Here is a 25,241-nt window from a genome sequence, read left to right as displayed (position 1 = left end):
ACTTCATGGCAAATAGATGGGGGAAAAAATGGAAACAGTGACAGATTTTATTTTCTTGGACTCCAAAATAACTGCAGATGGTGACTGCAGCCATGAAATGAAAAGACACTTGCTCCTTGGAAGAAAAGCTATGGCCAAGCTAGACAGCATATTAAAAAGCAGAGACATTACTTTGCCAACAAAGGTCCTTATAGTCAAACCTATGGTTTTTCCAGTAGTCATGTACAGATGTAAGAATTGAACCATAAAGAAGGCCAAAGGATTGATGTTTTCAAACTGTGGTGTTGGAGAAGACTCTTGAGTGTCCCTTGGACAGCAAGGAGATCAAACCAATCTATCTAATTGAAATCAGCCCATATATTCATTGGAAGTGATGATGCTGAAGCTGAAGCTACAGTACTTAGGCCACATGGTGTGAAAAGCTGACTCATTGGAAAAGACCATGATGCTGGAAAAGAATGTAGGCAAAAAAAGACGAGGGTGGCAGAGGATGAGATAGTTAGATAACATCACTGACTCAGTGAACATCAGTTTGAGCAAACTCCAGGAGATGGTGGAGAACAGAAGAGCCTAGCATGCTGCAGCCCATGGGTTCACAGAGTCAGACATGACTTAGTGACTGAACAACAACAGAGAGTAGATAAAAGTAGAGGATGCCTACAGTCTCCTCCAACCAACATATAAGCATGACTGGGCCTAGGGAGAAAAAGGAAATGATATGAAAAGTGCCATGAGAAATTAGAGTTTCATTCTGCCCTTATTTGCAATGACTGAGAGGTTACTGGGAAGCAGAAATTTCATTATGAAACCAGGGAAGTCCCCAGAAAAGTGGGATGAGTCGGGAGAGAACAGGAACAAAAATACAATGTGGAAAGATTTGGACAGATAAACCAATGGTTATTGAAACACAATTTTAACCCTGGTGTGGTCTTCTGTGACCAGACAGTCCTTGGCAGCACCATGTGAGGGTGAATTAGGATAGCTAAAACTCTTACTTAGATTTTTTCAGATTGGTATATGGTTTACCCACATTGTGGCTTGGTGATTTTAACTAACAAAATATTTCTGAATCCCCAAGATGGAACCCTATTCAGATGTGTCTGAATACAAGTAGGCTCAGCCAAAACTCTGGGCATTGCTACATACAACTGCACATTCAGAGACCTTGGTGTGACTATAGATGCAAAAAAATTCCAACTAGTGTTTCAGTCATGAGAATGCCTTCCACATCATGTTAAATGATAACAACTATGTATAAAAGAATGAAATTATAACACTTCCTAACACCATACACAAAAATAAATTCAAAATGGGTTAAAGACCTAAATGTAAGATCAGAAATTATAAAACTCTTAGAGGAAAATATAGGCAGAATACTCTTTGACATAAATCACAGCAAGATCCTCTATGACCATATCCTACAGTAATGGAAGCAAAAACAAAAATAAATAAATGAAATTCAATTAACCTTAAAAGCTTTTGCACAGTGAAGGAATCTATAAACAAGGCGAAAAGACCACCCTCAGAATGGGAGAAAAAACAGCAAACAAAACAACTGACAGAGAATTAATCTCCAAAGTTTACAAGCAGCTCATTCAGCTCAATACCAGAAAAACAAACAACCCAGTCAAAAGTGGGCAGAAGACCTAAACAGATATTTCTCCGAAGAAGACATACAGATGGCTAAAAACACATGAAAAGATGCTCAACATGGCTCATTATTAGAGAAATACAAATCAAAATTGCCATGAGGTATCATCTCACACTGGTCAGAACGACAATCATGAAAATATCTATAAACAATAAATGCTGGAGAAGGTGTGCAGAAAAGGGAACCTTCTTGCACTGTTGGTGGGAATGCAAACTGATCTATAACCACTATGGAGAATATTGTAGAAATTTCTTTAACAAACTAGGAATCAAACTACCACATGATCCAACAATCCCACTACTGGGCATATATACTCAGAGGAAACCATAATTGAAAAAGACACATGTACCTTACTGTTCATTGCAGCACTATTTACAATAGCTAGGACATGGAACAACCTAGATGTCCACTGGCAGATGAATGGATAAAGAAGCTGTGGTACTATTAATACACAATGAAATATTACTTAGCCATAATAAGGAACACATTTGACTCAGTTCTAATAATGCGGATGAACCTAGGGCTTACTATAGAGAGTGAAGTCATAAAGAGAAAAACAAATATTGTATTCTAACACATATATATAGAATCTAGAAAGATAGTACTGATGAAACTGTCTGCAGGGCAGCAATGGAGATGCAGACATAGAAAACTGACTGGTGGACACAGTGGAGGAAGGGGAGTTTGGGACGAATTGAGAGAAACATTGAAATATATACATTACTATATATAAAATTAGATAGCCAGTAGAACTTTGCTGTATGATGCAGAGAGTCCTAAACTGGTACACTGTGACAACCTAGAGGGTAGGATGGGGTGGGAGATGGGGGGAAGTTCGAGAGGGAGGGGACTTAGTATACATACCTATGGCTGATTCATATTGATATATGGCAGAAACCAACACAACATTGTAAAGTAATTATACTCCAATTAAAAATAATTAAATTTAAATAAAAATAAATAAATAAATGTCCCTTTGTCTTCCAGTTTGTAGGACGAGTGTCTTGCACAATCTATTGATATAGGTCCCATGTGTGCTTATAATCACTCTCTCTGGAAAGCTGAAAATCTTATCAGTCTTGGAAACTATCTCTTAAGTCCCACAGACTGGAAACTAAGCATCCTTCCTTTTCCACAATGGTGGGTCTCTTATCCCTAACTCCAAGAATTATTGTCCTCTCCCTGTGACAGAACTCTACAGCCAAATGGCCTGGATACAAATCTGAATTCCACTAGTCATCAGCTGTGGGATTTTGTTCCCCAGTTCATTTCTAAAGTAGGGATCATACACAGTACTCAAGTGATAGGATCTAGATGAAGAGCTATAGGCAGCCGCTACTGCTAAGTCACTTCAGTCGTGTCCGACTCTGTGCGACCCCATAGACTGCAGCCCACCAGGCTTCCCCATCCCTGGGATTCTCCAGGCAAGAACACTGGAGTGGGTTGCCATTTCCTTCTCCAATGCATGAAAGTGAAAAGTGAAAGTGAAGTCGCTCAGTCGTGTCTGACTCTAGCGACCCCATGGACTGCGGCCTTCCAGGCTCCTCCATCCATGGAATTTTCCAGGCAAGAGTACTGGAGTAGGGTGCCATTGCCTTCTCTGGAGCTGTAGGCTAATACATGTGAAATTATTGAAATATATATGAAATTATTGAAAGATACCTGGCACGCAGGAAAAGCCACCTAAGAATACACTACCATCATTTTTATTATTTTCCAGCGAGAACATCTAAATGGCATCATCTGTACTTCTAGGGATCCACTCAGGTATGAAAAGAAAAACCAGAAAAATTGAAAAACAATTTAAAGCACCATTAATCTGTTTTCAGAAAGGAAGAATTATCTTTTTGAAGGCCAGTAAAATATTTTGTGACAATATTTCTGAACTCATTATATAAATGTATAAATCAATGTAATTCCATTTACAAATACTTAATAAATTTGCTTTATTCTCAAAGTTTGATATAATTGAGTGATTTGCTTTGTTTACAATTGTCAGTACTTGCATTACTTTTATTCCACAGTGCAGGAAGAGGTGAACTGTGGGAGAGGTGCTGGCTTCTGTATGCCTACTTTGGAGAAACAAGGTGGCAAAACAAACCAGGATCCAGAGGAAACAATTCTCTGAGGGACCTAGTTCAGAACAGAAGTCAAGAAGGAAATGAAGTATTTGAACAAAATGGGGAAAAGAGACTTAACAAAGCCCTTGTGAATCTGAAATGTGAGGCTTCATTATTTGATTTTACTGAAAACGTCTAGAAAATGACAATACTCAAATGACTTAAACTACAATTAAGACTGACTTAAATTGTTTCAGAAAAGGTGACCATCATTTTAATTTGGAAAGACATTTGTTTATTTCCTGGTAAAGTTCCTATGAGGGCCTGTAATGTGATCAATAAATGCTTTTAGTAGGCATAGAACTATAATTTAATTTAGTTTTATCAACATAATTTCAAAGGTGCTGAATAGTATATTATTTGATTTTTAAATGTCATTGACAATTATGATGATGCTTTATGCTGCAGAAAAATGTCCTGCCAGACATGCAGTGTTTTAAAATATTTTCTTCCACACTTTTCCTCTTTTCCTGTACTATAGCCTTATCTTCTGAGAGAATACACAGGATACTTTTTTTAATTAAAAAATTTTTTTCTTCAATAGTTTATTTAATAATACCATTTCTTTTACCTGATTAAAATAAATTTGGACTTAGAATTTGAACCCACCTTCAGAGGAAAATGGCACCTTTTTCAATAAAGTCCATTTCCCACGGATTTGGAATGTATTACTTGTAAAAAGAAAAAAAAAGGAAAACCATAAAGCAACATTAATATTTATATTCACCTAATTTCAAAATTCATAGTGTTAGAAACTTTCCTTGTGGATATCATTAAAATTGTATATAGAAATATAAATTTGTTCAAGCAAATTAAAATGTATACTTCAGGGCCCATTAATAACAATTACATGCATTCTAGAAAGCAGTAAATAATGAATAAATGCCTTATACATTTAGCAAATTTGACAAATGTAGTATTGGACTTCACCCCACTCCAGTACTCTTCTTGCCTGGAAAATCCCATGGATGGAGGAGCCTGGTGGGCTGCAGTCCGTGGGGTCGCTAGGAGTCGGACATGACTGAGCACTTCACTTTCACTTTTCACTTTCATGCATTGAAGAAGGAAATGACTACCCACTCCAGTGTTCTTGCGTGGAGAATCCCAGGGACGGGGAGCCTGGTGGGCTGCCGTCTCTGGGGTCGCACAGAGTCGGACACGACTGAAGCGACTTAGCAGCAGCAGCAGTATTAGACTTCACTGTCTTAACAAAAACCCAACGCAAATCTTAAATTTAACTTCTCAGTCTATAGCTGTCAAAAGGTAGATATTGCTTCTATTTTCTCATTGTCATTATTCATGTTGTTTAGTTGCTAAATTGTGTCCAACTCTTTGCCACCCCATGGACTATAGTACACCAGGTTCCTCTGTCCATGGGATTCTCCAGGCAGGAATACTGGAGTGGGTTGCCATTTCCTTCTCCAGGGTATATTTCTGACCCAGGGATCAAACTTGCATCTCCTGCATTGGCAGGCAGATTCTTTATGCTGATCCACCAGGGAAGCCCCTATTTTCTCATGAAGTGAAGTGAAAGTCGCTCAGTCGTGTCTGACTCTTTCAACCCTGGACTACATGGTCCATGGAATTCTCCAGGCCAGAATACTGGAGTGGGTAGTCTTTCCCTTCTCCAGGAGATCTTCCCAACCCAGGGATCAAACCCAGGTCTCCTACATTGCAGGCAGATTCTTTACCAGCTAAGCCACAAGAGAAGCCCCAAAATACTGGAGTGGAAAGCCTATTCCTTCTCTGGTGGATCTTCCCAACCCAGGAATCGAACCGGGGTCTCTTATTATTTTCTCATAAGTTCTCATAAAATTCCCATTTGTTTTGCTATGAATTATTAATACTCTACAGTGTCTATTTAAAGTACCAAATAAATATCTGATGAAAGACTGTGGAATAAATAAACTTGTTAAAGAGAAAGCTTTCAAAGAAATAAATAATAAGCAGTACATAATATTTCAGTATGTATAGCTACTTGAGAGTACCAGTAAAAAATAAATCTACCCCAAAAATTCAAAGATAACTAGTTAAGTGAGAGTAACAATTTACACATGAAGAAGAGAAAGAAACAGATAATGCCAAAAATTTTGACAAGAGCACAAGTAAGTAGAAGTTGGGAGAGGATTCTAGTTCCAGCTGTTATTTTTTTGTGCTACTTTGGTAGTCATTAAGTTTTAGCCTCAGAAGCCTCATTTCTGAGATGACAGGACTGAATCAAACAATATCCAAGGCATGTTTTGCCTACAAAATAATAGTGAGGCTGCTTACATGGGTATTTGAATGGATATGGAATGAACAGTAAAGTAAAATGAAACTAGTCTGTTGGTTACTTTGGACAGAGGACTTGTATAAGGAAGCATTCAATCTCTGTATATTGTTTCAATTAACAGTTATCCAGTTTTGTATTGGTTTTCTTCCTAGTCCAAAATGGTTATGTTTAGAGAAAATATACCATAGTAGAAAGTACATGAGCTTTGGACACAATCAGAATTAGGATGAAATCCCAGGTTTGAATTTTAGAAATTGTTGCACATTAATGTCTCAGATTTTAAATTTCTTTATCTGAAGATAAAGATAATTCCTACATCATATAGCTCTTTGGAGAGCTCAGTGTATGTAGTTGTTAAGTGTATGTATGTGCCTGAAATATCAAGTGCATGCTACATACACCGTTGGATTTCAATATATGATCTCTGTGATGATGTAATTAGAGCTTACCAATGAATTCTTAATGGTAATACATACACAGAAATAGCGTCTATAGCAGAAGCCATGTAAATTAAGGAGTCATGGAGTTTTATAGTTGCAAGAAAACTTGAAGTTTAAGGTAAAGGCAAAGATAAAAAGAGAAACTATAAAAGTAAGTGACTGATGCTAAAGCTGAAACTCCAATACTTTGGCCACCCCATGCGAAGAGTTGACTCATTGGAAAAGACTCTGATGCTGGGAGGGATTGGGGGCAGGAGGAGAAGGGGACGACAGAGGATGAGATGGCTGGATGGCATCACTGACTCGATGGACAAGAGTTTTGGTGAATCCCGGGAGTTGGTGATGGACAGGGAGGCCTGGCGTGATGCAATTCATGGGGTCGCAAAGATTTGGACACGACTGAGCGACTAAACTGAACTGAAGAGGAATTTATAGGTGAGTAAACTGAAGGTACTATATCAGCTGTTTCAAGAGCTTTGAAGCATATTTTTACATTCCATTCTTAGAAACTGTGACAGCCAGGATTATTTTAAAAATTATGCCATTAACACTATGATGTCAGAAAAATATTGATCAAGTAATGAGATTTCAATTTTTCTATTCCTTCAACATGTGATAAGTTATCAGGAAAGTATTTAAAGAGTAAATGTCAAAGGCATAAAAAGTTCATTAATATGGAATATTTTTAATCCATGAAAGATTTTTCTCAAACCAGAATATTTATACTAATGATGAGAAATAATGACATTGTATTATTTTTGAGTCCAGTCATTACTAGCACAAATCAGATAAAATCCACTTTCTCACAAATAGACTTCAATATAAATCTGCTCATAGCAGAATATACTAGAGTGGAAAATAAAATTGAACAATAGAATAAAGTTATTATTTCTAAAATAGAATAAAAGTGAAAGAAAACAATAATCAAGAGAGCATGACAAACATTACTGCACTAAAATTTTTTTATGGATTAATTTGTAGACTGTTTTTTTTACACCAAGAGGTAGCGCTCCTGGTAAAGAACCTGCCTGCCAAAGCAGTAGATGTCAGAGACTGGGGTTCAATCCCTGGGTCGAGAAGATCCCGTGGAGGAGGGCACGGAAACCCACTTCAGTATTCTTGCCTGGAGAATACCCTGGCTACGGTGCTGCTGCTGCTAAGTCGCTTCAGTCGTGTCCGACTCTGTGCGACCCCATAGACGGCAGCCCACCAGGTTCCACCGTCCCTGGGATCCTCCAGGCAAGAACACTAGAGTGGGTTGCCATTTCCTTCTCCAATGCATGAAAGTGAAAAGTGAAAGTGAAGTCGCTCAGTCATGTCTGACTCTTAGCGACCCCATGGACTGTAGCCCACCAGGCTCCTCCATCCATGGGATTTTCCAGGCAAGAGTACTGGAGTGGAGTGCTGTGGCAAAGCGCTGGACACGACAGAAGCGGCAGATCTCTCCTGGGGTCTCAGCAGTGAACGCACTGAGCCTGGCACCAGGTGTCGCTATAAGCTGAGCGACTTCAGTGAGTGTATATTTCAACTGAAGGATTTTAAAGGACACTCACTGCACTTTATGTAATATATTGTTAAATTTGCTCCAAATTAAAAGTTATTTTACATTTTTGCCTAAAATTTTTCATATTTGTCTAAATTATATTTTATTTCTTAAAAACTTCCATTATAGTTGTAACCTGTAAGGGTCAAATTAGAGATTAGGGTTAGGAAAAAGATGTATTGCATACCAAATAAAAGGGGAAAAGGTAGGCTCTGTAAACAGAGAGTTGAATTCAAAATTTGAATCACAAAAATATATTAATGTGAAAGTTAGCTAATAGGTAAAGCAAAAACTTTTAGTCACTCAGGATTTTAGCAATAACAAAATTTTTGAATTTCTAGCTATAGATTTCTATCTGTTAAATATAACATATAAACTGAATTTCTAAAGTTAGCATAGAATATACCGTATAAATATTTAAGGTAGTTCTTCTTGATCATACCACATTGATAAAAATATTAATATGAAAGTTAGCTAATCATGTAGGATTTTAGCAAAAACAAAAATTTTCAATTTCAAGCTACAGATTCTATCTATTAAATACATAAATCAAATTGCCAAAATTAACATGGAATACACCTTATAAATATTAAGAGATAGTTTTCTTGATCTTTGGGGCTTCCCTGACAGCTCAGTTTTTGATTATGAATCAGATCAAATTACTGTGTTTCTTTTAATTAGTGCAACAGCTACAAAGATCCAGTTTCAGTTTCAGTTCAGTAGCTCAGTTGTGTACGACTCTTTGCAATATCACGGACTGCAGCACTCCAGGCTTCCCTGTCCTTCACCAACTCCTGGAGCTTGCTCAAACTCATGTCCATTGAGTCAGTGATTCAGTCCAACCTTCTCATCCTCTGTCGTCCCCTTCTCCTCCTGCCTTCAATCTTTCCTAGCATCAGGGTCTTTTCCATTGAATCAGTTCTTCCCGTAAGGTGGCCACAGTATTGGAGCGTCTGCTTCAGCATCAGTCCTTCCAATAAATATTCAGAACTGATTTCCTTTAGGATTGACTGGTTTGATCTCCTTGGAGTCCAGGGGACTCTCAAGAGTCTTCTCCAGCACCACAGTTCAAAAGCATCAATTCTTCAGTGCTCAGCTTTCTTTACAATCCAACTCTCACAACCATACATGACTACTAGAAAAACCATAGCTTTGACTAGATGGACCTTTGTTGGCAAAATAATGTCTCTGCTTTTTAATATGCTATTTAGGTTGGTCATAGCTCTTCTTCCAAGGTGCAAGCATCTTTTCATTTCATGGCTGCAGTCACCATCTGCAGTGATTTTGGAGCCCAAGAAGATAAAGTCTGTCACTGTTTCCATTGTTTCCCCATCTATTTGCCATGAAGTAATGGGACCAGATGCCATGATCTTAGTTTTCTGAATATTGAGCTACAAAGATAGGACTTCCCTTTTGGCTCAGCAGTAAAGAAGCTGCCTTCCAAGGCAGGAGATGCGGGTTCCATCCCTGGGGTGAGAATATCCCCTGGAGAAGAAAATGGCAACCCACTCCAGTATTCTTGCCTGGAAAATCCCATGGACAGAGGAGATCATGGGGTCACAAAGAGTAGGGCACAACTTAGTGACTAAACAACAACTACAAAGATGTTTAGGTAGGTTGCTACATGGTTCTCAAATATCTCATACAATGTTTCAGTGGGATTTCTTTTGATCCTGTTAGAAATACCCTGCCTTCACTAGAAGAGAAACTTGGTACTTACTCAGAAAAGAGAAGCATCACCTAATTTACTCACCTGTAGAATGTGCGGCTTGAAAACCTTTTCTTTGAACAGATGCATCAGAGACAAACCGAACAAACATGTTATTTCCAGTAGCCACAAGGGGCTCTGGTATCTTGTTCCCACACAGTCGTCCAAGAACTGGTGATTTTTCTGTTTCTCCATCAAATACTTCCAAGTGATCATAAGCACATTCTTGATGCTGCTCAATCTCAAATTCAGTAAAGGCCTATTAAGAAAGAAAAAAAAGAAAATTTATAAAGCCACATATCACTCAAAATGGGTTCTTTTCTTCGCAGCAGAAAGAGAAAGACAAATATTGTATATTAATGCATATACAAGGAATTTAAAAAGACAGTACTGATAATCCTACATGCAGGACAGCAAAGGAGACACAGATGTAAAGAACAGACTTTTGAACTAAGTGGGAAATGGCGAGGGTGGGATGATTTGAGAGAATAGCATTGAAACATGCATATTACCATATGTAAAATAGATGACCAGTGTAACTTTCATGCCTGAAGCAGGGCACACAAAGCTGGTGCTCTGGGACAACCTAGAGGGATAGGGTAGGGAGGGAGGTGGGAAGGGGCCTCAGGATGGGGGGGACACATATATACCTGTGACCAATTCGTGTTGATGTATGGCAAAAACTAACAAAGTATTGAAAAGTAATTATCTTCCAATTAAAATTAATTAATTAATTGAAAAAATATGTTCAGGGTTTGCAAATGATTTAATCCATCTAGCACATTACTGAAAAGGGGTGTGAAATCAGTAGAATATAAAGTCTAGGAAGACATAATGAGGAAAACAATGCAATAATATCACATGAAATTCTATTTGACTATTGCAACTAATTCTACTACTGCAATTAAGTCTACTCCAGAAATTAGACAGATTATAATAGCAAAATGATATTTTATTCTGAATTTATTCTTAATGTATTAGAAAATTCTTAAAAGTTATATTTAAAATGTGATTCCTTCTGGTGTTGATGATCATAAACTGTTGAACATCATCATACCATTGAGCATTTAAAATAAAAAGAATGTATACCTGTGGCGGATTCATTTTGATATTTGGCAAAACTAATACAATTATGTAAAGTTTAAAAATAAAAAACAAAACAAAACAAGAACAAAAATCCAGGATGGTTTACATATAAAATAAAAAGAAAATCTCATAATTTTAAAAGTAAGTATTTTCACAAAAATTAAATACAGTAAACCTTATTAGAATACATAAAGGGGTTTTTCATCATATATTTATTTAGATCTTACAACCCATATTATTAGAAAATAAAAATATGTCTTCAAGATAGATTATTTTTAATTAACTTTTCAGAGACTTATTACACTTATTTTAATATTTGGAGTGTTACAAATTTTAGTATGCTTTTTTATGTGTAAGTGTTACAAATTCTTAAAAGTTTATTAAATATTTAATATTAAATTCAACAACAAAGAGTTTAATTGAGATGGGCTGAAAATAATAATTGTCCAAACTATTAATAATTCTAGGAATTCTAGGTTATTTGTGACTGCCAATTAAAGCTTTTTCATTTCCTCTTCATGCGTTCAAGAAATAAACCATTAGTCCTACCTAAGTGCAAAGAGCAAACCTAAAAAATAATTTGGAGAAAATATGAAATAAGCTTGAAAATGTATTAATTTTGCTACAATCCCTACAGCATAAAATTTTGCACATAAATGTTTTATATGAATATTTTTAAATGCAATATTGTGAAGGGATCATAATTCTAAATTGAAAACACAATTTTATATTTTTCAAAGAAAAAAGTGACTTAAACTTGGGTCTCCCTCAGTGATGACCACATTTATCTATTCTGTTCCACACTACCACTTGATCTCACTTCTATCTTTAGAAGAGTAAGGTAAGAAATGAAGGAAGCAATTTATATAATTAGGGAGTAGGAGAAAAGAGTGAAGAGACAAAAGAAAAGGAAGATAGCTGATCTTTTATGTCTCATCCCACTGTGCCCTACTTAAAAATATAAATTAAAAAGTTATAACCAATAAGTGTTAGTGAATCTCTATTTGTTATTATGAGTAAAAGGAATAATCATTTCATTCATCCAATAACACCAGATAGTACACAAAGGATTAAATACAGCATAGAGAATCTCACTGGAAACAAACAATGCAGAAAAATATAGTGAACAAGAAGACTTTAGCCGTTTATTTAATTTGAAGCACAACATTCAAAGTGTGCACCACTGAAGGATTTGTCACATATTAATCTCTGTAATCTAGTTGCAGAGAATGAAACAGAGTAGAAACACAGTGCTTGGAAAATAGAAAACCCTGAATGGACTGTTGGCTGGATGTCTGGATAAATCTGTTCAATCATCTATCTAACTACCTAAACCATGTTTATGGTCAATCCAATGAGTGGAAACACCAAGGATATGGCAAACCAAAACTTTTGGTTTTCTGCCTCTCATAAGAGGGTAGTCAGTCAGTTTCTATTATCTTTGTGTATATATAAATAGTCTCAATATCAGTTTGTAACTCTTAATAAAACAATAAGAGAAAATCAGCTTAACTTCATCCAGAGGGTTGTTTATTTATTTTTTTAGCTAAATATGAAACCAAACTTCTAAATACTAAGAAAAATATTGTATAAAGAGAAATAACATCTGAAAACTGTTGCATGTTGAATAATTGTCTCTTTGGAATGGACTTTAGAAGCATTCATCTATAAATATAAAGAGTAGAGAAACCCACTGTGTAGAAGAGAAAACTTTAAGAATGATGGAAGTAATGACATTCTAAAGCTTATCCTGTAAGTAAAAGTTAACAATAGGATCAGAATCTACAGATCACATGAGTTTAATCCATTGATTGGTCCATTGAACATGAAGTGAATGAGATAACTAATGGGCTACTTCAATCTCTAATGAAATGCAGGATGTCTGGAGTAAATCATAACATCTGTTTTACAGAACAGAACAATACCACAGAAGGTGGCATTGAGCTAGTGGGCTAGGGACTACGCTGACACTTGATCTGGAACCAACTGACTCCAGGTTTTTATCAAATTACTAACAGAATCAGACTGATTTTGTAAGAGTCACATCAAGCAGTTTGTGTAGCTGATACATTTTCAGTAATGCAAATAACTCTCATTCATTAAAGTATTGATTAATTTTCCCCTTGGAATTAATAGAAGCTTGTAAGGTCAGTTGCAAAGATTGGGTGGTCCTTTTGTAGAAGCCAGCTTAACCCAAATGCTCTACCACACACAAGCAAAATGTGACTAATTCACATGCTGAGATCTCATAAATCTGCCCTGTCATATGTTAGAGACATACATGTAGAGACATCTCCATATATAGTGAAAAAGTGAAAGTGAAAGTAAGTCGCTCAGTCGTGTCTGACTCTTTGCAACCCTGTGGACTGTAGCCCACCAGGCTTCTCTGTCCATGGGATTCTCCAGGCAAGAATACTGGAGTGGGTTGCCATTTTCTTCTCCAGGGTATCTTCCTGACCCAGGGATTGAACCCAGGTCTCCCGCATTGCAGGCAGATGCTTTAACCTCTGAGCCACCTGTACATGCCATATATAGTGACTTTACCTTAATATGAAATATTTCTAGGCCATAGAATGGTATTATAAGAGTCCATGGAAAAATGGAAAATCTTTAAAAACTGACTTTAGAGTTCCCAAAGGTAAAGTAAGATACAGAATTTATTGTTTTATTCTATCACACATTCTGAGGCATGGATCTCTATGTCTAAATGATGCAGAATGTGAACATTTCCAGTCACCAGGAATCAATCCCATGGAAGTGTGCCTCCCGAAGTCTCTCAAAAAATCTCCCGAAGATTCTCAAAAAAAAAAAAAAATTCCCCCAAAGTCTTCAAATTTACAATGAAGACAGGATAGAAAATTTGATGTGTGGAGCTATAAGGAACTCTGATTGCTGCTGAAACACTGCCCTCATTTTGGGGGAATTTTAAATACCTTTCTTAAGCATCTGCACTCAGACTTTACAAGACAGTTTGGTATTCAAACATTTAAACCTTATTCACTCCATTATTATACTTCTATGGTTTTAAGGTTAATGATCCATGTTTTAGAGAGATCAAAATGAGTGAATGACAGTACATTCTAGTAAGAAATTCTAAATCATTTAAAGAGAATCATTCAAAAGAAACAAAATTAACCTTTCATTTTAAGCTCTGGAAAGAATAACTGTGCTTTTTTTGGAACATTCAAGCAAGCCTAATCTACCTTCCTAGCTTCCAGCCAAGCTTCATATACAGCCCTTTCACATGCACATTATTTTGCCAACAAATGTCCGTGTAATCAAAACTATGGTTTTTTCCAATAGTCCTGTATAAATGTGAGAGTTGGACCATAAAGAAGGCTAAGCATGGGAGAACTGGTGCTTTTGAATTGTGGTGTTGGAGAAGACTCTTGAGAGTCCCTTGGACTACAAGGAGAACAAACCAGGCAATCCTAAAGGAAATCAATCCTGAATATTCATTAGAAGGACTGATGCTGAAGCTCCCATACTTTAGCCACCTGATACAAAGCTAACTCATTAGAAAAGACCCTGATGCTGGGAAAGATTGAAGGCAGGAGGAAAAGGGGATGACTGAGGATGAGATGGTTGGATGCCATCACCAACTCAATGGACATGAGTTTGGGTAAACTCTAGGAGTTAGTGATGGACAGGGAGGCCTGGCGTGCTGCAGTCCATGGGGTCACAAAGAGTTGGAATAAATGAGTGGTTGAACAACAACAACAACAAACAGGTACTTTTGCCTGAAAAAGTATTCTTGTCTGAAAAATCTCTTGGACAGAGGAGCCTGGCGGGCTTCAGTCCATGGGGTAGCAAGAGTTGGACACAACCTAGAGACTAAACTACCACCAGAGGTACTTTTACTGAAAATAAAAGCACTAGCTAAGAGATAAGGCCATTCAAAGTCTCTACATACACTCAGAGAGGACAGGATAATAAAATAATAGTGCTTAATGTGGAAATAAAATTTAGCCAGGGTGACTACAAACTTAGAGAATTAAAGAGACTGATACAATGTGAGCAGCTGTGAGATGAGATTCAGACCTCCCTGGTTCTATCCATCCTTTGCATTTTCCTGCCTTTGATGAGACCTATCATTTGGTTTTCCTCAAGATATTGGAAGGATTAGAGGCCACTGGAAAACAATGGCACAACTGAATTAAAACTCCGGTCTTCTGACAACAGTGATCAAATACACTTATAACAGATTTATGCTGGAGAATTATATATCACTGCGAGTGTTTTGTTTTCCAAATATCCCACATATGAAGCTGTAAACTACAACTATATAACTTAGCAAAGCTAGGATACAATACATAAAATTAAAATGGTATATTAGCCTATTGCTATGTGATCCTATGCCTAGATCTTTTTTCAGCTGTTTAAAAATTTTTTTAAATGTAGAGTAATTTGGAATATGAAAAGTACCAAAAATTTAATGATCAGTAGAGAGAGACTTTCAGAACAAAGACATGGTAAAGCCAGGAATGATAGAACACTATCCCTTTATTCATTCAGAACTTTATCCCTTTTTTAATAGGGAGACTTTTTCCAAGTATCTTTCAGCCAAGGTTTCTTTTACATTTTTTTAATATAAATGTATTTATTTTAACTTTAAAACTATTATGATGCAGTTAGCATTTAATGATTAACACACACACACAAATACAAACTCCAAAAACAAGGCAAATATATTCGTTTCCTCCAGCAAATTTGCTCCAAGAAATTATGGCACACTTAGGGGCTCAATGCAATACACTTTTATTGTTCTAGAACTGTGGAAGTCAGTAGTCTAAAGTGGGTGAGGAAGCACTGTGCTGCTTCTAGGGGTCCTTGGTGTGAATCTGTTTCCTTTGATTTTCCTCAGCATCTAAAGGCTTCCCTCATTTCTTGGCTCATGTTTGCTTCCTCCATGTTCAGATCCAACAGTATAACACTTGACTCCCTCTTGTAAGGACCCTTAAGATTACTTCAAGCCCTTCTAGATATTCTAGGATAATCTTTTCATTTGAAGACCCTTGATTTAACCACAGTGACTTTTGGCATATAAGATAATGTATGCAAAGGTTCTGAGAATTAGGAGATGGTGATCTTTGGAGGATGGGGAGCATCATTCTGCCTACCATAAAAAGTAAAGCCAAATTCTTTCACCCTCTGTGATTTTCAGGGGAAATGAGGACAAAAACTTATAATTTCATTTCAAACTTTTTTATATGTGAATTTCTTAACTCAGGTCAGCAAACTAAGTCCCACAGAAGAACTCTGACTTGAAGCCTGATTTTTTATAATTAAACTTTTACTGGGACACAACTATGTCCATTAACATGTTGACTGGCTCCACCCGTCAGCACACAGGGTACTTAAAGACTTCCTGAACCCACAGCCACCTCTGCACACAGCCCTGCCCAGCAGAGGGCCAGGGCCCAGCTCTACCTATCAGAGAGCATAGATGCCAGAAACTCACAATCCTATAACCTGTGGTCCTAATCTGTCACAGTAGGTCAAACCCTGCCCTGGGATCAGCTGGACCCCAGCCCACTAGCAGGCCAGTGCAAACTCCGGGACATCCCAAGAGCCTGTATCCACCTGTTTCAGGAACTGCCCCTTATCCTCCTACCAGTGACCTGATATCAACTCTGGGATTCCTGGATCCTGGAACCAGAGTCCAGGGTCTGACTCTGCCTGCCAGTAATCCTGCACTAACACCAGGACCAGGTTTCACCCACCAGTGGGTGGGCCTCAGCCCCAAAGTCTTATGGACTCTAACTCTTTCCATCAGTGAGCCAGCACTAGCCTTGGGACACCCTGGATTCTGCAGCTGGCCACCTCATGACCAGGCCCCTGTGTGGAACAGCCAGCAGCCTCCATACAAGGCAGGCCCAAGCAATCAACCAGACCCGGGGTCAACCAAGCCTAACAGGCCACCCGCATATTCAGCCTGCCACAACTAGAAGACTTACACAGTCCTAATAGGGAGATACCCCAGAGCATACAGTTTGGGTGATGAGAAGGGAGTGCACTGCTGGGACACATAGGACACCTCCTGCAAATGGTCACTTCTCCAAGATCAGGAAACATAACCAAACTATTAGATACATAAAAATAAAGACAGCAACTTAGACAAAATGAAGCAACAGATGAACATATTCCAGATGAAGGAACAAGATAAAAATCCCAGAAGAACTAAATGAAGTGGAGCTAGGCAATCTACCTGAGAAAAGGTTCAAGGTACAGATTGTAAAGATGATCAAAGAATTTGGGAGGAGAACAATGCACAAAAAAGTTAGAAGTTTTTAATAAGTTAGAAAATAATAAATGACAGTCAGACAGAGATGAAAAATATAGCTGAAATGAAAACCCACTAGAAAGAATCAAGTGTAGACTAAACAACAGAGAAGCAGAACAGAAAGCTGGAAGAAAGAGTAGTAGAAATCACTGGTAATGAACAGAGGAAAAAAAAAAGAATGAAAAGCAATGAGTACAGTTGAAGAAACCTCTGGGACAACATCAAATGCACTAATATTAGCACTACCATCTCAGAAGGAGAAGACAAAGAGAAAGGGGCTGATAATATATTTGAAGATATAATAGCTGAAAACTTTCCTAACATGGAAAAGGAAATAGTCCAGAGAGTCCAGGAAGTATGGAAAGTCACATATAGGATTAACCCAAAGAGGAATGTACCAAAACACACTGTAATTAAAATGACAAAAAGAAAAACAGAAAATATGAAAAGCAGCATGGAAAGGCAACAAATAACATACACAGGCCATGAAATTAAAAGATACTTGCTCCTTGGAAGGAAAGCTATGACAAACCTAAACAGCATATTAAAAAAAACAGAGACATTACTTTGCTGACAAAGGTCTGTATAGTCAAACTATGGTTTTTCCAGTAGTCATGTATAGATGTGAGAGTTGGACCATAAAGAAGGCTGAATGCTGAAAAATTGATGCTTTTGAATTGTGGTGCTGGAGAAGACTCTTGAGAGTTCCTTGGACTGCAAGGAGATCCAATGAGTCCATCCTAAAGGAAATCAGTCCTGAATATTCATTGGAAGGACTGATGCTGAAGTTGAAGCTCCATACTTTGGCCACCTGATGCAAAGAGCTGACTTGATGGAAAAGACCTTGATGCTGGGAAAGACTGAAGGCAAAAGGATAAGAGGACAGCAGAGGATGAGATGGTTAGATAGCATCACCAACTCAACAGACATGAATTTGAGCAAACTCTGGGAGATAGTGGAGGACAGAAGAGCCTGGCTTGCTACAGTCCATGGAGTTGCAAAGAATTGAACATGACTTATCAACTGAATGACAACAAGCATAGAAGAGAACTCTCATAAGACTATCAGCTGATTTTTCAGCAGAAACTCTACAGGCCAGAAGGGAGTGGCATGATTTATTTAAAGTGATGAAAGAGAAGAAAAATCTATAGCCAAGAATACTCTACCCAGAAAAGTTTTTTTCCAACTTAATAGATAAATTGAAAGCTTTACAGAAAAGCAAAATTAAAAGAATTCAGCACCACCAAACCAGTTTTACAAAAAGTGTTAAAGGAGATAGTCTAGGTGAAAAAGACAAGGCCAATGCCATTGGCGGATTCATGTTGATATATGGCAAAACCAAAACAATATTGTAAAGTTAAAAAATAAAATAAAAAAAAAGACAAGGCCATAACTAGAAACAATAAAATTACAAAATGAAAAAATTTGTCAGTAACACAATAATAGTAACACCTTATATCAATGGACAGATGATCCAGATGAAAAATCAGTCTGGAAACATTGCCTTTAAATGGCCCATTAGACCAGATCCATCTGAAAGCATTTTTAAGTGCACATGGAATATTCCCCAGGATAGGTCACATGCTGGCTACAAAACAGGTCTTAGTAAATTTAAGAAAATTGAAATCACATCAAGCATCTTTTCAGACCGCAATACTTTGAGACTAGAAATCAACTACAAAGAAAAAAACTACAAAAAAACACAAACACATGGAGACTAAACAATATGTGACTAAACAATTAGTGGATCTCTAAGTACTGAATTTCAAACTGATAAGGGTACATACACACTTGAATATGGTTGAATTTTTAATAAAAATTTAAAAATTAAATTATTGTCATATTATTGTATCATACATCAGTGTTTATTGGCACTTAATAAAGTACTGTGCCAAAACTTTGTGTACAAGTTCATGTCTATATACACAAAATCTGAGTAAGCAGCAGCTTCAATTTTCAGATGAAGAAATTAAGGTTTTAAAATGGTAAATATCTTCCAAGATAACACAACTCATAAGTAGAAGTGCTAGGATCTAGACACAAGTCTTTGGCAACCAAACTATATGTTTCTAATCCCTCCATATTTCCCTGATGTATACATTTGCTTAATAATTTATTTAATCACTGTAAATTTGTTAGGATTTTATTCTACTAAATGTTCCTAATCATAATAAGAAACATTATTTTATATTTAAATTATTACAAAAGTGTACATAGCAATTATGGATCTCTTTCTTCTCTGATGTAAGATGTTATAAGGAAGAATAAGATTTTTTTGTAGAGACAGAATGGCTGTGCTTGAAGGTAATTAGGCTGTCTGAGGAGGCCTTACAAATAGCTGTGAAAATGAGGGAAGCTAAAAGCAAAGGTATGACCTAAATCAAATCCCTTATGATTATACAGTGAAAGTGAGAAATAGATTTAAGGGCCTAGATCTGATAGATAGAGTGCCTGATGAACTATGGAATGAGGTTCGTGACATTGTACAGGAGACAGGGATCAAGACCGTCCCCATGGAAAAGAAATGCAAAAATGCAAAATGGCTGTCTAGGGAGGCCTTACAAATAGTTGTGAAAAAAAGAGAAGCAAAAAGCAAGGGAGAGAAGGAAAGATATAGGCATCCGAATGCAGAGTTTCAAAGAATAGCAAGAAGAGATAAGAAAGCCTTCTTCAGTGATCAATGCAAAGAAATAGAGGAAAACAACAGAATGGGAAAGACTAGAGATCTCTTCAAGAAAATTAGAGATACCAAGGGGATGTTTAATGCAAAGATGAGCTCGATAAAGGACAGAAATGGTATGGACCTAATAGAAGCAAAAGATATTAAGAAGAGAATACACAGAAGAACTGTACAAAAAAGATCTTCACAACCCAGATAATCACGATGGTGTGATCACTCATCTAGAGCCAGACATCCTGGAATGTGAAGCCAAGTGGACCTTACAAAGCAGCACTACAAACAAAGCTTGTGGAGGTGATGGAATTCCAGTTGAACCATTTCAAATGCTGAAAGATGATGCTGTGAAAGTGCTGCAGTCAATATGACAGCAAATTTGGAAAACTCAGCAGTGGCCACAGGACTGGAAAAGGTCAGTTTTCATTCCAATCCCAAAGAAAGGCAATGCCAAAGAATGCTCAAACTACCGCACAATTGCACTCATCTCACACGCTAGTAAAGTAATGCTTAAAATTCTCCAACCCAGGCTTCAGCAATATGTGAACTGTGAACTTCCACATGTTCAAGCTGGTTTTAGAAAAGGCAGAGGAAGCAGAGATCAAATTGCTAACATCCGCTGGATCATGGAAAAGGCAAGAAAGTTCCAGAAAAACATCTATTTCTGCTTTATTGACTATGCCTAAGCCTTTGACTGTGTGGATCACAATAAACTGTGGAAAATTCTGAAAGAGATGGGAATAGCAGACCACCTGACCTGCCTCTTGATAAATCTGTATGCAGGTCAGGAAGCAACAGTTAAAACTGCACATGGAACAACACACTGGTTCCAAATAGGAAAAGGAGTATGTCAAGGCTGTATATTATCACCCTGCTTTTTTAACTTATATGCAGAGTACATCATGAGAAACGCTGGACTGGAAGAAGCACAAGCTGGAATCAAGATTGTCAGGAGAAATATCAATAACCTCAGATATGCAGATGACACCACCCTTATGGCAGAAAGTGAAGAGGAACTAAAAAGCCTTTTGATGAAAGTGAAAGTGGAGAGTGAAAAAGTTGGCTTAAAGCTCAACATTCAGAAAACAAAGATCATGGCATCCAGTCCCACCACTTCATGGGAAATAGATGGGGAAACAGTGGAAACAGTGTCAGACTTTATTTTTCTGGGCTCCAAAGTCACTGCAGATGGTGACTGCAGCCATGAAATTAAAAGACGCTTTCTCCTTGGAAGGAAAGTTATGACCAACCTAGATAGCATATTCAAAAGCAGAGACATTACTTTGCCAACAAAAGTTTGTCTAGTCAAGGCTACGGTTTTTCCAGTGGTCATGTATGTAAGTGAGAGTTGGACTATAAAGAAAGCTGAGTGCTGAAGAATTGATGCTTTTGAACTGTGGTTTTGCAGAAGACTCTTGAGAGTCCCTTGGTATGCAAGGAGATCCAACCAGTCCATCCCAAAGGCGATCAGTCCTGGGTGTTCATTGGAAGGACTGATGTTGAAGCTGAAACTCCAATACTTTGGCCACCTGATGTGTAGAGCTGACTCACTGGAAAAGATCCTGATGCTGGGAAAGATTGAGGGCAGGAGGTGAAGGGGACAACAGAGGATGAGATGGTTAGATGGACTCAATGGACATGGGTTTGGGTGGATTTCGGGAGTTGGTGATGGACAGGGAGGCCTGGCGTGCTGCGGTTCATGGCGTCACAAGGAGTCGGACATAACTGAGTGACTGAATTGAACTGAACCATCTTTATAAACTTTCCAAGTTATCTAAAATGCCTGGGACTGCTTCCTTATTGATGTGTCATTTATGACATCAACTTCAGGTAAAATACAAGATACCACTACAAAACTATTGGGAACTATACACACAGTCTTAGACCAGATACATATTTAGGAGGTACAAATGTGCCTGGTCAAGCTACATTTTACTATTTGGAGAGCACTTTCAAGGAATGGAAAACCTAAGAATAGTCATATTTTTATTTGTAGAATTTCATATGAGAGAGGGACTATTTTAGAATTTTTTTAAATGACACTCCTAGGCTCTTTGGATCCCAGTTATCTAGTTTACTGCATTTAAATGAAGATAATATTCCAGGGTCTTATAAGAGAAAGTATGTGCAAGAATATAAGAAATCCTCAAGAACTGATATAATCACTCATACACACAGTTCTACTTAATTTTCATATTCTGCTTTATAACAGAAAAATCATTATTATTATTTTTTAATATAAATTTTTTATTTTAATTGGAGATAAATTCTTTACAGTATTGTATTGGTTTTGCCACACATCAACATGAATCCACCACAGGTGTACAAATGTTCCCCATCCTGAACCCCCCCTCCCTCTTCCCTCCCCATAAAGACAAAATTTAATGAACATGTCCATGGGATTTCCCAGGCAAGAACACTGGAGTGGGTTGCCATTTCCTTCTCCAAGAAAGAAGACTAAACCTCTCAAAATTGTTTCAGCCATGAAATTAAAAGACACTTACTCCTTGGAAGGAAAGTTATGATCAACCTAGATAGCATATTCAAAAGCAGAGACATTACTTTGCCAACAAAGGTTCGTCTTGTCAAGGCTATGGTTTTTCCTGTGGTCATGTATGGATGTGAGAGTTGGACTGTGAAGAAGGCTGAGCGCCAAAGAATTAATGCTTTTGAACTGTGGTGTTGGAGAAGACTCTTCAGAGTCCCTTGGACTGCAAGGAGATCCAACCAGTCCATTTATTTTTAAATTTTTTTTCCTTTCTTTTTTTTTTAAATTTTATTTTATTTTTAAACTTTACAATATTGTATTGGTTTTGCCAAATATCAAAATGAATCCACCACAGGTATACATGTGTTCCCCATCCTGAACCCTCCTCCCTCCTCCCTCCCCATACCATCCCTCTGGGTCGTCCCAGTGCACCAGCCCCAAGCATCCAGTATCGTGCATCGAACCTGGACTGGCAACTCGTTCCATATATATTATACGTATTTCAATGCCATTCTCCCAAATCATCCCACCCTCTCCCTCTCCCACAGAGTCCAAAAGACTGTTCTATACATTCTGAAGGAGATCAGCCCTGGGATTTCTTTGGAAGGAATGATGCTAAAGCTGAAACTCCAGTACTTTGGCCACCTCATGCGAAGAGTTGACTCATTGGAAAAGACTCTGATGCTTCGAGGGATTGGGGGCAAGAGGAGAAGGGGAAGACAGAGGATGAGATGGCTGGATGGCATCACTGACTCGATGGACATGAGTCTGAGTGAACTTTGGGAGTTGGTGATGGACAGGGAGGCCTGGCATGCTGGGATTCATGGGGTCACAAAGAGTCAGACACGACTGAGCGACTGATCTGATCTGATCTGATCTGATGGAATTGTTTTCAGGGAAAACTTCCTTTTCTTTGCTTTTATATAATAAAATACGTATAAATGATTTCTTATTTTTCCATGCAGCCTAACATAAGAGGAATAACTGTGAGTTGTAAAGAAAGCTCCATGGCACACATGGGGCTACCACAGCTCTCTTTGTTGTTGTTGTTTTTTGCCTGGTCTATAAAGACACTGGAGAAGGCAATGGCACCCCACTCCAGTACTCTTGCCTGGAAAATCCCGTGGACGGAGGAGCCTGGTGGACTGCAGTCCATGGGGTCGCTAAGAGTCGGGCACGACTGAATGACTTCACTTTCACTTTTCACTTTCCTGCATTGGAGAAGGAAATGGCAACCCACTCCAGTGTTCTTGCCTGGAGAACCCCAGGGATGGGGGAGCCTGGTGGGCTGCCATCTATGGGGTCACAGTGACTTAACAGCAGCAGCAGCATAAAGAGACTAATTTGGAACTGAATATCTATCGGCAGCTCTTGAAATAATAGGATTAAGATATTTTAGAATTTTCCAAGTTTCCTTGGAATCTATTTTCCAGATTTAGTTTGGGTTCAAGTTCCTGCATTAAAATTAAGGATCTTAAAGAAATTAAGCAAAATGTATTTATTTAAACTTGTATTTTCTTGATCAAATCTCCTATATAATAAATGTCAAAGCATATAGATAGGTGGTTGGTGGTTTGAATCTTATAACCAGGGTTAGCCAAATGTACATTGGCTGATATCTGCAAGAGATAGTGATCAGTTATAAAGTAGATAAGATTCATTAAAAATTATATTATAAACAAGGAGACAATAATAGCAAACATAAGGAACAATAATGCCAAAATGGCAAGAGTTAGAAGGTACAGCTGGAGAAGGCAATGGCAACCCACTCCAGTTCTCTCACCTGGAAAAATCCCATGGAGAGAGGAGCCTGGGAGGCTGCAGTCCATGGGGACACGACTGAGCGACATCCCTTTCACTTTTCCTTTAATGCATTGGAGAAGGCAATGCAACCCTCTCCAGTATTCTTGCCTGGAAAATCCCATGGACAGAGGCGCCTGGTAGGCTGCAGTCTATGGGGTTGCTAAGCGTCGGACATGACTGAGCGACTTCACTCTCACTTTTCCCTTTCATGCATTGGAGAAAGAAATGGCAACCCACTCCAGTGTTCTTGCCTGGAGAATTCCAGGGACAGGGGGCCTGATGGGCTACCATCTATGGGGTCACACAGAGTCGGACATGACTGAAGCGACTTAGCAGCAGTAGCAGAAGGTATAGCATTAAAATAACACTTGTTGGTAGCAAATCTGTTACATACTTTCTGCTGATACTGATTGTTGAAGTGATACTGTGCGTCAGATTTTATATGAACATGATTAATGATGTAAGAGAGTAGAATCAATATTATGCTCTGATTCAGAAATCTCAGAATGGCAAAAATGTGTTTTAGCAAATCTTTCAGGTAACTCTGATGCATGTTAATGTTGACAAAATCTGGCTTAGACTGCAACTACTTCTACAAAATCACAAAGTCAAATACTTAAAAAGAGATAAGTAGTTGCATTAAAGCTCTTATTTTCCTTCTAAAAATTATCTTCTTAGGATACTAGCAGGTGTAATCATTGTTGACCAGACTGTTTCCTGATCTTCATGTGGAATATTTGCCTGTTATTTGTGAAGAAGCAGACTGTCCTAGAGTTGAAAGGGATGCTCAATAAGCTGACAGGTATATAATTATGTACAAATAAAGTTATTGACATATTTTCAAGTTGATGTATATTAGAAGTTCCATTTCTTCTTGGATATATCATAGAATGCTGGGACTAGTGTTATTCTACCCTACCTGTGCAAAGAGCCAACTCATTAGAAAAGACCCTGATTTGGGGAAAGACTGAAGAGGAGAAGGGGATGACAGAGGATGAGATGGTTGGATGGCATCACTAACTCAATGGACATGGGTTTGAACAAGCTCTTAGAGACAGTGAAGGACAGGGTAGCCTGGAGTGCTGCAGTCCATCGGGTTGCAAACAGTCATGACTGAACAACTGAACAACAACCTTGCAAAAAACCCTATGTAAACAAAATCACAACTTTGCT

General features: G+C 37.9%; 1 protein-coding gene across 1 annotated transcript in view; it reads right to left on the bottom strand.

Annotated features, from left to right (window-relative positions):
* The window catches only part of TLL1 (tolloid like 1), a 328,687-nt gene that overhangs the window by 9,090 nt on the left and 294,356 nt on the right, over positions 1-25,241 (bottom strand). Inside the window, exon 19 of the mRNA XM_061383894.1 lies at positions 9,780-9,993. Coding sequence (XP_061239878.1) covers positions 9,780-9,993 — 214 coding nt within the window. The remainder of the gene's footprint in view (positions 1-9,779; positions 9,994-25,241) is intronic.

The sequence above is a fragment of the Bos javanicus genome, chromosome 17 (assembly GCF_032452875.1).
Source record: "Bos javanicus breed banteng chromosome 17, ARS-OSU_banteng_1.0, whole genome shotgun sequence".
Classification (NCBI taxonomy): Eukaryota; Metazoa; Chordata; class Mammalia; order Artiodactyla; family Bovidae; genus Bos; species Bos javanicus.
Note: the sequence above shows the minus strand (reverse complement) of the source record. Positions and strands in the feature narration are given on the sequence as shown.